Genomic DNA, 15,487 nt, shown 5'->3' on the forward strand with positions numbered 1-15,487 from the left:
TAGAAACCATGTTTGGTTGTCAGCATTTCTCTTGAATTCACACTGTAATTCCTTTTCAATTCTCCTAAAAATACAATAGTTATTCTCCTCAGATTTACATTGATTTTATTAGGGGGTAAATCGAAAATCTAAAAATGCGACAGTCACAAAACGAGTTAGGTTTTGAACACTAGTAACTTTGTCATCTATGGATGCAATTGAAATCCAAATACACCGATCGATAGGGAATAACTCTACGAATTTGCTGAAATCTGCTTTTCCAGATACTGCCAGATGTAAAACAAGTGAGATTAACTCTCCCTATTAACGAAAGAGAAAGTCGATGAAGAGAATCGATCAAAGCATATAGGATATTTTGAAATGTTCGTCTAAAAACGACAAAGGCCAGTTCTCGATTAACTTGATTCGCTTTCTACCGCGACCAGTGCTTTTATATATTTGCTTCAGTCTTAGCGAAAGTTGAATATTTTTGTTAGAATTTGTATTATTCATTAGATCGAAATATGGCCAATGATTTTCTATGTGAGTAGGAAGACAAAATATAATATAGAATAAGCACAAAATTACTAAAAAAATTACATGTCCTACCTACCGCCCAACCACTATCTCAAATGACTGCTGCTGTTCCATATTAGGTAAGTAACATTACACACTAATCATTACAAATTGTTCGTCTCCAGAGGTCCAAACATAATGACAGTGCTGTGGTTCCACCGACTATAACTTCTAAACTACAACCCCGTTGTTCATTGTGTTTGGATCTCACTAAAGTTTAAGTAGACTGCCTATAATCGCATAACTGACTCAAGTGATGATCAACAGGTGACCCGTTCCCGCAAAAGAGAAGCATGCAAACACTGAACGAAATCAGCAGTTCTCTTTGGGAGGGTTCGTCGTCGTTCGTTTTTTCTGGTATAATTGGTAAAAGGAGTAACTCCCAAGCACAACTGGGACTCCCTTATATATATATGCTATCGGGAAAAAAACAGCTGAGAAAAATGGTCATCAGAAGGTTCTCCGTTGACGAATGTGCAGACTGCGACCGTGACTACCGTTTGACACACGCACACAGAACAACTCCCTTTTCTTCGGACGTAAAATTCGTACTCTACCATTGGAACAACAAATCATTCATGACAGCTTCATAAAATTCGCGAACCGGCTCGTCGAGCAAAATGGTTCCATTCTTGCGGCAAATCAGAAGCCCAATCGAGTGGAACCGTTTTGCAGGCGACTCCGGGAACAAACCGGAACGCAACATTTCCGACCCGCGAGTAAGCCAAATCAGAAAACTTTCGACCGGCACTAACTTGGAACTCTTCTCTTTCTATTGCAATCCACAGATCGGTATATCGGGTTGGCTAACGGGACATTATGACTTCCGATGTCAGCCAGTCGACTATAGTAACCACCCTAGTACGTTAAGGGTAGGTTAAGTACTACTACACATAGTGAGAAATCAACCGCCATTTTCCGTCTGCCAAAAACGAATGATGCATGTTTGCCCCCTCGTAACTGTGTTTGTGCTTCACACACTCACACCCTCACTCACCTACCAGTGCAAAAACTCCATTCTTTACACTCTGTCTAAACTCCAACCCAAATGTGATTAATCTTCTACTCCCACTCTGTATCACTGTTCACTCACTGCCTCTTCCTTTTTCTGTTCCATTGTCATTAAAGCAACCCGAGGTAAAATCACGCGTAGCGTAGTTCGAATGTCAAAATCGACCGCTCTTATGACCATCCGAATCGTATCCGTTTCATCACGTGTGTTGATATTTCCATTGTGTTCACTTTCAAGCTAATCGCCATTGTTGGTTCTTGGAATCCTAACCTCAACTAAATACTAACACTGATCCAAATTCTCACCTTATTGTTGATGGGTTACGGTACTAAACAGACTTGTTGCTTGCTGAAACTAACACTAATCGAAAGCGAGAGAACGCATCCCTTCTCAACTGTTTCTACGTCTTTCCGTGACACCCCTCGTCTCCTTTATGTTAATGTTTGTGTGATTAATCCCTGCTGTTCAAAATCAATCAATAACCAAGATCCTTCAATCCATGCAAAAAAAAAAATCCTATTATCCATATTTGTCTGATTAGTTTCGTTTAGATAGCTTTTTCCCTGAAAGCTTTTTTTCTAGTCAGATAGTGTTTATCCCCCATTTGCAGTGTAACGTGTAGTAAGTTCTTCGTTCGAGCAGATTTTAGGTTAGGCATCCTATCCCATTGTTGACCATCGCTGAACCGTGATCAAACCGAAAAACTGAATCTAATGTTGGTGTTTTTGTCTTTACTCCTTTTTTCACTGTTCTTACCCAAAAAAAAAACAATACAATCCCATCGATTTCCATCACCGAAAACTGTTAATGCCAATCGCTACTCGTTGCCGTGACGACCCGTGACCGGCCCTTGGATCAACCGTTGTGACTCGACGAGCAGATGGTGCATGCGTGTTGGTGGTACTACTTCTCAAAGTTCACAGAGTTCTTTGATACGGTAAGTGTTTGGTTTTATTAGTTTAATCATTTATGTTTGATGAGATCTGCCTGTCAGTGATATGTATTTTCCTGGAGCGTATTCCGCATTAAAAAATATTAAAATTATAAACTCAACCGGGTTTAATCAAGCGAAAAAAAATCGGTTCAGTGAACTGAGCAGTTCGGAGCTCATTGGAAACAGCACCCTTTTTGTCAACCTCCAAATACTAATTCGATGTCCCGTCTGCTGATCAGGGCGTTACCTTTCGTAAATCAACAAACTGAACCGAAGCGCAATAGAAAAGTCAGGGTGCTTCGGCGAGGTGAGCAGTTCGGAGCCGCTCATCGAAACCGTTTTGCTCAGCAGTTAGTTCTTGTCTAATTTCAATATAGGGTAAATCTTTAAAATTATTAGTTCATTTGTCGGGTCAGTTTAAGTTCAAAATTGCCATTTCCGACGTTAAAATTTTCACTGATAGCATGTTTGATTGCCAAAGTATGATCCAGTCATAGGCGTACTATCAACTTTTACTTATTATCGTATGATCATTACCCAAAACACCCCCTTTTATTAGAAGAATTAGATTGCTACTGCTACATCCCCTACTGCCAATTTAAATGAAAAAAATCGATAACTTATTGTTCATTAAACCACTCACCGCAGCACTATCGATTATGACACCTTCCAGCACTAATAGGCGACAACCATCACAACAACAACAACAACAACATCGAAGCAAAACAAATCGAACTCCCTCTGCTTTGTTCAAACCGATTCCCAGAACTCCGCCGAACCCATCTATTAGAGTCCAATTCCGTCGGTGAGCACTTACAGCAATAAATTACATGTCCATCGACATGACTGACTGACAGCCAACCACAGCATAGCAATTTGTCCCCTTCTTGACCAACCTGCTGTCCATCAAATCGTCAAGCAGAAGACCGATCCGGCTTCCTCAAAATTATTTCCATTTGCTCAGTGGCTACCGCGAGGCAATTATCCACCCTATTAGCACCTAGTGTGCAAATACGCTAAATTCATAAAATCCACCAACATAAGCCGACAGTGGCGGCGACGACAATTTGCGTAAATGTCTATTTAAAGATGATGGATTTTCAAAAGACTTCGAAACTTCCTTCCCTCGGATTTTGACCTCCAAAGTTTGCGGTTCCGCCTCCTGCCTCCTCTCAAGTACCCGCCACTAGCCTACTACACAGGTGCTTGATCTCATGTTTTGAATTGCCTACCTTCGTTCAAGGGGGCCTTGCGAGCAAATATTTATGATGCCAATTCCATTGAATCCATGTTGTGAGAGCAATTCGATTCGATTGAATTGACGCCTTAGCGTTTTTTTTTCGATTGTTTGGCCGTCAGCTTTCGGCTTTGCGCGTCTTTGCCAACCCAATTGGATGATATTGCGGTTGGTGGAGTTGCTCTTGACATTCACGGTCTTGGAGTTACATTTGCTACCTGTTGTGGAATCCTTGATTAGCACTTGAATACGTTGTTAGTCCAACTGCAAATCAGCACTCGTTTCGTTTCAGTGCAGAATTTTGACAGCTAGCAGTGTTGTCGTTTTTTTTTTGTCTCAAGCCGAAATTGAACTTTGAAATCACAAAAAAAAAACCAAGATCGTTTCGTGACCGATCTCATTTGACGGTTTGGCACACAAACGGTTTGCAATTTGCACTCCATCTAGACTCCCCTCCCAATCGCTGAAATGAATCTTTCGCCTCTCGCTCGGCGTTGACTCGTATCTCGCCAAATGAATACTTTTTATGTGTACAATTAACATCTGTATGCGAACAGCGATCATCCGCTGGTACCGGCTTGACAGCATGTGACTACAATATGTAACGCGTGCGGCTCTAAACACCGAGATTTATCGCCCGTTGGTCGCACCAATGTTGACAACCGTCATTTTTTTTTTTAATACACTTCAACTTGCAATTCTGATAAACACTTAATTACTCCGGGCAAACGCTTGGTAGCGTTTCTAGAATGTCATGATCGTCAACATTTGGTTGGCATTGCTGGCGCCGAGAATCGATCGATATAGGTCAAGCCGGTTCCGATAATTGACCACTTTGAACAGGCAGATCTATCATCATCATCATAACAGCCCGTAAAATGTATCTGATATGTTAGCTAATCGGTCTTTGTTTTTATTTATCCCTCCAATATTATATTCCACATGCATCCGATGACGACGGGATCAACAACGACAACAACTGCCAAACGATAAATCAACTTGCAACATGCGCAGTTCTTCTTCGTGATGCGTAAAAAAACTAGTCAAGTGTCGACGCTGCACGTCATTCATCACGGATGCATGCCCATGTCCGTGTGGTTCGGCGTCAAGTTCACTCCAGGTAAGTTGGTTGTCTTTGACCGGTAGGATGGATTATTTGAACCATTTTGCAGCAATAGGAATAAGAGTGTTTACGAAGGGGAGGGAGCTGTCAAATTTTCGGCAGGGTACGGGTGAAAATCAACCCAACCGTATTGACCCGCATAAGCGCGAACCATAAATTGACCTTACCGATAATGGTTATAAATTGTTTATAATCCCTGCTAAACTTCAACTGAAATGGTTATGGAACTTTACATGAACGTTTAATGATAAAGTTTTAACCTTAAGTATTATAGTTTTTTGGAAGTGGACCTTACAAATAATGGGTTGTTAAGAACCATTACCATTCCAAATTCTTGTTTTCTCCATACATTTTCGGAAAGAAAACTTTACTAAAACCTTTTAACTTATGGTTTAAGAACATTAATGGTAATGGTTATGGTAACCAGTAAGGTCCATGAATAGTTTTGTAACATCGTCAACTTTATGTGGAATATATCGCGAATTGGTTGCCTGTAAATTACTGATTACCAATTCACGGTATATTTCACGTAAAGTTGAGTGATAATACAAAACCATTAATGGACCTTACTGACTACCATAACCATAACCATTAATGTTCTCAAACCATAAGTAAAAACGTTCTAATATAGTTCTCTTTCCGAAAATGTATGGAGAAAACAAGAATTTGGAATGGTAATGGTTCTTAACAACCCATTATTTGTAAGGTCCGCTTCCAAAAAACCATAACACATAAGGTTAAAACTTTATCACACAAACGTTCATGTAAGGTTCCATAACCATTTCAGTTGAAGTTTAGCAGGGATTATAAACAATTTATAACCATTATCGGTAAGGTCATGTGATGGTTCGCGTTTATGCGGGGAACTGGCAACAGGGAAGACATTGTAATATCTATTTCAAGAGCCACATGTGAAAAGGGCATACAAGCTTTTTGTAAACAAACCTTTTGTAGGCCCTCTTCTCGCCAACTGAGAGTCGCCCACGCAAACTAACAACATCATCGGGAAGGGGAAACCTTCCCCTAGTCGGCGATGTTGATGGTTTGCGTTGGTGTCATATGAGTGGCGAGAAAAGGACATAAGAATGTTTGTTTACAAAAAGCTTGTATGCCCTTTTCACATGTTGTTCTTGACTTGATATGTTTAAAATATTAGGAATGATTACTCGGGATTAAAAAGTTAAGCGATATTTATTACACCAGCTGTCAGAAAGCACGATGAGCGTCTTTTTACTTCAGTGTTTATTTTGACACACGGCGAATGAGAACGACTCAAATTTGAGTTAAGTTCACTCATAACCGCCAAAAGTGCAGGAACTCAGCGATGAGTTAATTTGCCTCATGTTTTCCCAGGTTTTTCCAGGATTTTCCAGAGAAAAAAATCGCGAATTTGAGAAAAGTAAAGATTGGATTTACTCAGTCTATTGGTACTACCAGGCATGGAAAATCATTTACATTCATTTCATGCATTCATTTACATTCATTTGCCTCTAACTTTTTTCATCAACAGCATTCCGCAAAATGATGTATAAAGCTTTAGTAGGTTTTGTTATTAGCTACAACTTTTGTTCATAACACAAATCTGTATCTCTTATGCATCACCAATTAGACCGGGCAGAACTTGTACCTGTTTTTCAGTGAATGTAAAATACATTCACTGAAAAACATTAGTGGCTTCTGTTCGCTCTGGTTCGTCTTGCATAAGAGATACAGATTTGAAATGATAACAAAACTTGTAGCTTATAACAAAACCCTTCAAAAGCTCCATACATAATTTTGCGAAATTCTAATGATGAAAAAAGTTAGGGGCAAATGAATGTAAATGAATGCAAATGATTTTCCATGCCTGGGTACTACTCCGAGACTGAATAAAATTTTCGTCAATTTCCTCATTTTCCAGCAGATTTTTAAGGTTTTCCACAGGAAACCATGGGACAAATTTTACTCATTGCTGAGTTCCTGCACTTTTGGCGATTATGAGTGAACTAAACTTAAATTTGAGTCGTTCTCATTCGCCGTGCATGTACAAAAAAGACAAAAAAATCACGCTGATAAAAAACGTTCCAGGGCGAGTTCCAGACAATTTTAAGGAGTTTGCTGGCGTTTCCGACGATTTCGGTGAAGATTTTCGATACTGCCTACGAAATGTTACAGTGGATTTCCGCGGAAGTTTCTAATGATGTATACGGCGGAGGTCCAATTCAATTTCGGTGGAGATTTTCGATGTTGCTAACGAAAGTTTCAGTGGATTTTTCTCAATCCCCAATGGAGCAGATTAAAATCGGTTCCAGTGGAGGTTTTCGATGCTGCCAACGAAAGATCGGTTTGATTTTGCTGCATCCTCGACGGAGCAGAAACCCCGAACAGATATTTCGTTGGCAGCATCGAAAATCTCCTCTGGAATCGACTAGAACCTCCTTCGTCAATGTCAGAAAAATCTATTGGGTCTTTCGATAGCAGCATCGAAAATCGTCACCGAAATTGATTGAAACTCTTCCGCCGATAACTTCAGAAAAATCTACAGGAACTTTCGTTGGTTGCATCCGAAATCTCTACCAGAATTGACTAGAATCTCCACCGAAACCGACTTGAACTCCGTTCACAACGTCAGAAAAATTCACTTGCGCTAAAGAATTGAGATAAATTCATAGGGAATCTCCACCCGAATCGACTGCAACCAGCTCCGTTGTGAATTCATACAAATCTACTGGAATTTTTGTTGTAAGCACCATTAGAATCGACTTGAACCTACTCCATAGAGAAGTCATAAAAATTCACCGGAACTTTAGTTGGCAGTATCTGCTTCGTCAAGACCATTAACCATTTCAACACTCAAACTTCTAAGGCTCTGCACCATTTGGTGGATTATTTTAACTTTTGGTTAAAATTTGACAGATGAAAAGTTATCGATTAACCCTGCTATCCGGGCGTGGTTACTTCCGACAGACAAGAAGTTAAATTTTGACGACCGTGGCTCAAAAACCGGTCGATCGACAGCACGGGGATTTTCGAACATAAGAAATAACTTTCGAAATGTCACTTTTAACCACGAGTTAAATTTAACTCGGCAAATGGTTCACAGCCTAAGGCTCTGAACCATTTGGTGGAGTATTTTAACTTTCGGTTAAAATTTGACAGATGGTTATTTCTGACAGACAAGAAGTTAAATTTTGACAACCGTGGCTCGAAAACCGGTCGAACGACAGCATGGAGCTAAGGTTGTAAACCATTTGCTGTGTTAAATTTAACTCGTGATTAAAAGTGACATTTCGAAAGTTATTTTCTATGTTCGAAAATCTCCGTGCTATCGATCGACCGGTTTTCGAGCCACGGTTGTCAAAATTTAACTTCTTGTTTGTCAGAAATAACCCTGCTCGGGTAGCAGGGTTAGCCTGTGTTCCATTTGACGAATTTTTACTTATATTTGACGTATGGAAAATTTTCAATAAACCTGCTATTGTACCGGACTTATTTCTAAAATTTAATCAATTTTGATGCATACCTTCTCGAAAATCGGCCGATCAACAACAGAGGGATTTTCGAACATCTAAATTTATTTTAGAAGTGTCAAATTTAAGGAGTTACGCCACCCTAGAATACAGAAAAATGCACTTCATTAATTTTTTTTTGTTATTTAATAAAGTCACATACTAAATTAACTTATATGGGCTTATAGTACACACAATTAGGGGTGCTTACAGTATTTTTTCATAAGGGTAAACCATGTGTGGCAGTTGGCAGCACTGCGAGTTCCTGGCACTGCTTCCCGTGTAGTGTTACGCGGCCCACACTTTCTTCGTCGTAAATATGAACCTAGAACAAAAACGAGTGGTTTTTCTTATTTTATATAAGAATACCTAGAGAAGTACATACGGAGATGAAAAAATTTATCAATCTAGATCAAATTGAGTCAAAATTGCAGATGCTATCGTGTGGGCCGCGGAGAGAAATGTTGTATCGAAAAAAAAAATGCGGTTGAAGTTTGAGGTACAGATTCAGGTGCGTGATGCAAAGTTTTGTAATTTCGCTTATAACTTTCGGAATTTTAATTTGTTCGACATGGAACCAATTGTCCCTTATTCTTGACACTTCAGAGTACCTATCGATGTTTTGAAAATCCTAGGGTGGCGTAACCCCTTAAGTGAAAATTCACCAAATGGAACACAGCCTGAATCAATAACTTTCCATCTGTCAAATTTTATCCAAAAATAAAAAAAAATCGCCAAATGGTTCAGAGCTTAAGGCTGTGAACCATTTGCCGAGTTAAATTTAACTCGTGGTTAAAAGTGACATTTCGAAAGTTATTCTCTATGTTCGAAAATCCCTGTGCTGTTGATCGACCGGTTTTCGAGAAGAACATAACCAAGGTTGTCAAAATTTTACTTCTTGTCTGTCAGAAGTAACCACGCTCGGATACACTGAACGGAATACTTCGACTGATTATAGTATTGCTCGGGCCCTTTAACAATATGCTGTCGAATTTCGGATGATTTCCTTATGGTTGAATTCGTCATCAACTGATGACCATCCATATGACTGTCCTCCAAATAAAGGATGATATTTATTTGAAAATTGTCTGTGAAACATACAGGGCTCAGAGGACAACAATTTAAGGATAGAATGACTTGCAAATGGTTTAGATTTTATTATTAATTCAATTGTTAACATTTCCATATTTAATAGCCATGAACAGCCATGGATACAAAAATTATTTGTTGGTAGAGGAAGCTTCCTCCACCAAGAAGTAGAAAAATCTACGGTTTCCATCCTTTACCAATGTTCGGACCACTTCTGATAGCAATTGCTATGCTTCCAACTCGTTTGTCTACTCAAAGCATCATAGTTTTGAATGATTTGCGTTAAGGGGCTGAACCAATACTAAATGCATTTCAATTTAATAGCGAATTCGTTTATTATTCAGTTCCAACCTGGATCGGGTATCAAGATTGGATCTGCTTGTTTTCTGACAAACGTCAGTTTGCTCGTTTGTTTTTAAAACCTAGCTCAGGTTGAGGTTCGCACTGACAAAAAGTTCGGTTTCGCACTGGGTTGGAACTGGTTCCAACCCCGATAATAAACGAACTCGCTATAAGATGACTATCATTCTGCAGAGAACATTACGCATTCCTCGACGCATTCCAACTGAAGGCCCTATCCCTTCTCATAACAATGTTCATCCTGTATTCGAGAGGAAAATCATCTGAGTTCAAAACAACCGTCATCCGGTTACAGCTATCATTCGAAAAGGCGATTTAGATGTTTCGATTTGAATGGTCTGAGGTTTCATTCGAACAGAAGACGGTGGTTCGGTACAGTGTAGCAGGGTTAATCGATAACTTTCCATCTGTCAAATTTTTAACAAAATAATCCACCAAGGCTGTGAACCATTTGCCGAGCTAAATTCAGGCATAACATTTGATAACGGCACAAAAGCATTTGTAAACAAACTTTCTAAGGCCCTCTACACGCTAACCGAAGTACGCTCACGCAAACCAACATTATCATCGGATAGGGGCAACTCTCACCTTTCCGTTAGTGGTATTGGTTTGCGTGAGCGTACTTTGGTTCGCGTGTAAAGGGCCATAGAAAGTTCGTTTACAAATACTTTTGTGCCGTTATCAAATGTTATGCCTGAATTTAACTCGTGGTTAAAAATGACATTTCGAAAGTTATTTTCTATGTTCGAAAATCCCCGTGCTATCGATCGACCGGTTTTCGGTTCGGTTGTCAAAATTTAACTTCTTGTCTGTCAGAAATAACCACACGGCGAATGAGAACGACCCAAATTTGAGTTTAGTTCACTGATAATCGCCAAAAGTGCAGGAACTCAGCGATGAGTAAAATTTGTCCCATGGTTTCCTGTGGAAAACCTTAAAAAGCTGCCGGAAAATGAGAAAATTGACAAAAAATTTATTCAGTCTCGGAGTAGTACCAATAGACTGAGTGAATCCAATCTTTACTTTTCTCAAATTCGCGAATTTTTCCCTGGAAAATCCTGGAAAAACCTGGGAAAACATGAGGCAAATTAACTCATCGCTGAGTTCCTGCACTTTTGGCGATTATGAGTGAACTAAACTCAAATTTGAGTCGTTCTCATTCGCCGTGCATGCTCGGATAGCAGGGTTCATCGATAACTTTCCATCTGTCAAATTTTAACCAAAACCCCATAAAAAATCCTCCCGATTTTCCCCTCGACTAAATCGGTTCACGTCGGTAAGATTGACCGACTATGAAACCGACGTATTTATAAATTGTTGCATCGACTCTTATGGGACTGCTTAAAGGGAGGTTGCCGACACGTCAGCACACGAAATCGGTAGTCGAAAACATAGGAAATCAGTCAACCAGAAGCGACCAAATCGAACGATTAGTAGGATGACAGAGTTGTAGCCGGGCTTCTATGAAACCAGACGAAATATACTGGTTGATCAGTTTATTAAATTATTGTTTCTACGATGAAAATAGATTAAGTCGACAAATAAATCAGCTAAGCAATTGATGAAACCAAACGAAATAGAGTGGTTAATCGGTTCATTCAGTTGTTTGTACGATGGAAAAGATTAAGTCAACTGTTAAATCGGCTTATGAAATTGATGAAACCAGATGAAGTACACTAATTAATCGGGTAATTAAATTGTTTCTTCTAATAAAACATACTAAATCGACAGATATAATTGAATAATGCATTGGCAGACAACATTATTAATATCAAGTGAGCGTATACTAGATGGTACAGAAGAGGAAATTGAATTCAACAAATAAACATTACACACATTTGGTTTTGAAAGGTTTATTTATTTATTATATAGAGAGAAAAAACCGACAACAGTTTACGACTATTTCAGCGGAGTATAGGCAGGGGATTCAACGTCTTCCTCGATATCATCATCAGATTCCTCCGAACCCTGAACCGCTGAATCCGGTGGAGAAGCATCTACATTTTCAACCATATGCACCACAACACGCGTTTCCTTCTTTTTAGTTTTCTTCGCACCTGATGGTTTCCCAAAGAGCTCTACAGTTCTGGAAGGTGGAGCCAAGGGTGGGGCATTTTCCTTGGCCACAGATTTATTTGCTTCTCTCCGTCGTTGTGAGCATGCTTTTCCTTTCCCTTGGTTCACCAAGGCTGTGAACTGTTTGTCCGTGGTAAATGTGATGTTATCTATACGGAAGAAAAATACAAACACGGTTAATAAATATGAAATCAATAAAACCGAAACAACTTACGCGATTTGTGAGTGTTATGTCTGTTTGTCTGTGGTTTATATATGGAGAGTTTTTATTATCGGACAAAATAGGCCGAAGGGTTTAAGAATTTTATGAAATTTTGCCCACATGTAGATTTTATGGATCTAAGAACGATAAAAATATTTAAAAAATTGTAGGTGGTCAATTTTCCTGGAAAATTTTAGTTGAGCTTTCAGATTTTCCCGAACATGACATATTTTGAAAATTCATAACTTTTAAGCCATGCGTCATAGTAATAACGTTTTTCAGAGAAAAAATAAGTAAATTTTCTGAACAATTGAATAACAATATAACCTTAAAAAGTTTACTCTCAAAACTTTTCACGCGAAGGAAAATTGCAAATAATAAGACAAATATTTCATCTTTATCAAATCCAGCAGAACAAACCTGCTTTAATTCGATCAGTTTTACGCAATCTCCTCGCTTTGTATCCGGCTTTTTTCAACTTCCCGAACATGCTTTCAAGTATCTTTTTTGTTACACCAAGGTGACAAGCGTGCATAGGATCTACTCCTAGTTGTAGAATCATATCCAATCCATTGATGCGCTCAACGCCGTAAACGGACTGGACACGGTGATGTTCAGGATCCACTCGCTGACGAAAAGATTCGTTAGTTCGTGCGCAGCTCTCTTCCTTCGAATAAACAATGACACAATTTACGCGGCTACCAACTTGCTCGCAATTCGGACAACCGTGTTTGCTGACGTGTGACACCGTTATTTTACACGTTGCTGGGCGGTCACATATGAACAGGCGAATTTTAAAATTTAGTCTGACCGTTCCAGATTCACGAGTTATTTCAATACCGTTTGCTATCAAATCGGTGACTTCCGCTACAAAGTCAGCCAGAAAGTCATCAAAATTAGATGGTTCTTTCAGACCTGCATAGCACCCAACAACAAACGGAGAGATTTCGAACACGTTTGGGAATGCAGCTAGGATAGGCCATAAGCATCTTCTATTTTTTTAAACGGGGAGACCATCGATATTGATGTCTAAATTTATCTCGCTCATTGTTGACACAATTGGACATGGACACCAACCAAATTAGAAAACGTGTTTTTAATTCCAAAATGGACGTATTCACCAGGGTGAACTTTTTTAGACAGTAAAGCACTTTGAGGAGTTTCCAACAAGGTCATACGATTTATCGGAACATCGAGACCTTCATCACGAAGTATTTCTAATAATGTTTTGGTAGCTTCAACACTCAGGTGGTAACGTGACACGAAATATGCAGCCGATATTTCAGTGGAACGTTAGATTTGAGATCTTTAAAGTTTTCTGTCTCGAATTCATCGTCTCGCTCTTTTTCATGCACGGTGTCACTGCTGCTAGGAGAAACAGAGAAAAAAACACTCTGGCTTTGATAGTTTGTATATAAATTAAAACATATTCTAGCACTCAGAATCATGAGGACCTAACTAATATGACAGATTTTCTTCATTGATTTTACCTTTGGGGTAAGTTGTAATTTTTTGTAATTTTAATAATTTTTCCTTGCATTTTCCTGAACATTTTTCAATACAGTATCGTAAAAGGTTGTATTGGTTAACAAAAGCAACAACAAATGCACCGAGAATTGTTCCAATGCAAGGAAGACCAACCCCCCCCCCCCCCCCCGCACCTGCATCCACTTATTAGATATTTGCATCCATTTTCTGGTCTTATATGTGAATAGGAGTGGGCGTCTCATATCATGTACAGATCCAAAATTCAGCAAATCTGTAAGTCAGTGGGTCCTTTCACTTATAAGATCAGGACCAGCTTCACTTATAAGACCTGTAGTTGGTGGATGGAAATAGGTGGGCTTCACTTTTAAGATTGATGCCAACCGATTATCGCAGTTAGGCCCTTATGATTCTGAACGCTAGATATGTTTATTATCTGACCACTGTCTAAATTACTAGGATACCTCATAGAATCATTATGATGTATTCCATCCTTTTGCAGTGTCGCAATCAAGGGCTCTCCATTTCCTTCAAAACTGCTTTCAATTCCGTCGTTCATGCTCCATTGTTCATGCTCCATTGAGGGCTGCAGATCATCATCGGAATAACTTTTATATCTGATTCTTCCAGGTATTGGCGATATAACTTGTCGTATTCTTTGTGTTTAGCAGCTTTTTTTTTTTACTACGCCAAGTACTCCACCTGCTTGCCATTGTATGCTTTTCTAAAAAACAAAAATATTAATACCAACTTACCAGGTTGTAATGAAATTTGATAATAAAGCTGCACTCACTTAGTCTCACTGTCACTATTTTATAATCACTACGTAAACCGACTTCGTCTGTATATTAATATGTACAATAAAATAATCACCGATCAAAAAACATACAATTTCCAGATTTTACACTAGATAAAATCTATGGCCGACGGTCCCGGCGGAATCCGATTAAATACACTAACGAATATGTTGACAAAAATAACTAGTGTACTAATCCCGACGTTGTCGGTTTATTAATAGGCCTTTTTTGTATACAACCGATTTCGTCGGTCGACAGGGAAATTCCCCAACTGTCAAATTTTTTATGGGGAAGTTAAAATCAGGCATAAAATTTGATAACGGCACAAAAGCATTTGTAAACAAACTTTCTAAAGTGGACCCTACACGATTACTTTTATTGACAATAATCGTATTGTCAATACATTCTATATTGACGTCAATATATCGAGATTGACAATATTTCTGAATTCACATCATCAATATTATTGTCAATAATTCCCCTTCGCGTCAATATATTGATGCGTGTGGGGTTTGCTTAAGGCCCTTTACACGCGAATCAAAGTATGCTCACGCAAAACAATACCACTTTCGGAAAGGTGATAGTTGCCCCTATCCGATGATGTTGTTGGTTTGTGTGGGCGTACTTTGGTTCGCGTGTAAAGGGCCTTAGAAAGTTTGTTTACAAATGCTTTAGTGCCGTTATCAAATGTTATGCCTGAAATAATCCACCAAATGGTTCAGAGCCTAAATAAATCAATATTTTGAGATTTTTCAGTCTAGAATCACGAGAAAAGTATCCAAAAGTGATGCGCTTCATAATAAATTAGTAATTTGTCAGTCCAGTTTTGTGAAATCACTGGTAGAAAGTCAAGCTACGGAACTTTCGTCGGCAGCATCGAAAATATCTCCCCCGATATGGAATGGAACCTCCTTCGGTCGGAGTCAGCAAACTCCGCTGAAATCAATCGGATCTTTCGTTGGTATCCGCTAATCTCTACCGGAATGGACTGGAACATACTTCGTCGATAATACAGAAAAATTGACCGGCTACGTTGTTAATTCAGAGAACATTTGTTGCTAGCCTAGGAAATCTCAACCATAATCGACTTGAACCTGCTCCGTCGAGAAATCAGAAAATCCACCTTTGG

The 15,487-nt window shown here is 39.1% G+C and overlaps 1 protein-coding gene across 2 annotated transcripts in view; it reads left to right on the plus strand.

The window, feature by feature from the left end:
* LOC135698619 (very long chain fatty acid elongase AAEL008004) overlaps window positions 1-15,487 on the plus strand; it is a 123,921-nt gene that overhangs the window by 95,403 nt on the left and 13,031 nt on the right. Inside the window, exons 5-7 of one of the 2 annotated variants that reach the window (XM_065218678.1) lie at window positions 1,344-1,427; window positions 2,448-2,504; window positions 4,753-4,858. In XM_065218678.1, coding sequence (XP_065074750.1) covers window positions 1,344-1,427; window positions 2,448-2,504; window positions 4,753-4,858 — 247 coding nt within the window. The remainder of the gene's footprint in view (window positions 1-1,343; window positions 1,428-2,447; window positions 2,505-4,752; window positions 4,859-15,487) is intronic. The other variant, XM_065218679.1, reaches the window with a different exon arrangement.

Source organism: Ochlerotatus camptorhynchus, unplaced genomic scaffold (assembly GCF_037179485.1).
Source record: "Ochlerotatus camptorhynchus isolate MF236.1 unplaced genomic scaffold, CSIRO-AGI_Acam_v1.1 ptg000091l, whole genome shotgun sequence".
NCBI classification, from domain to species: Eukaryota; Metazoa; Arthropoda; class Insecta; order Diptera; family Culicidae; genus Ochlerotatus; species Ochlerotatus camptorhynchus.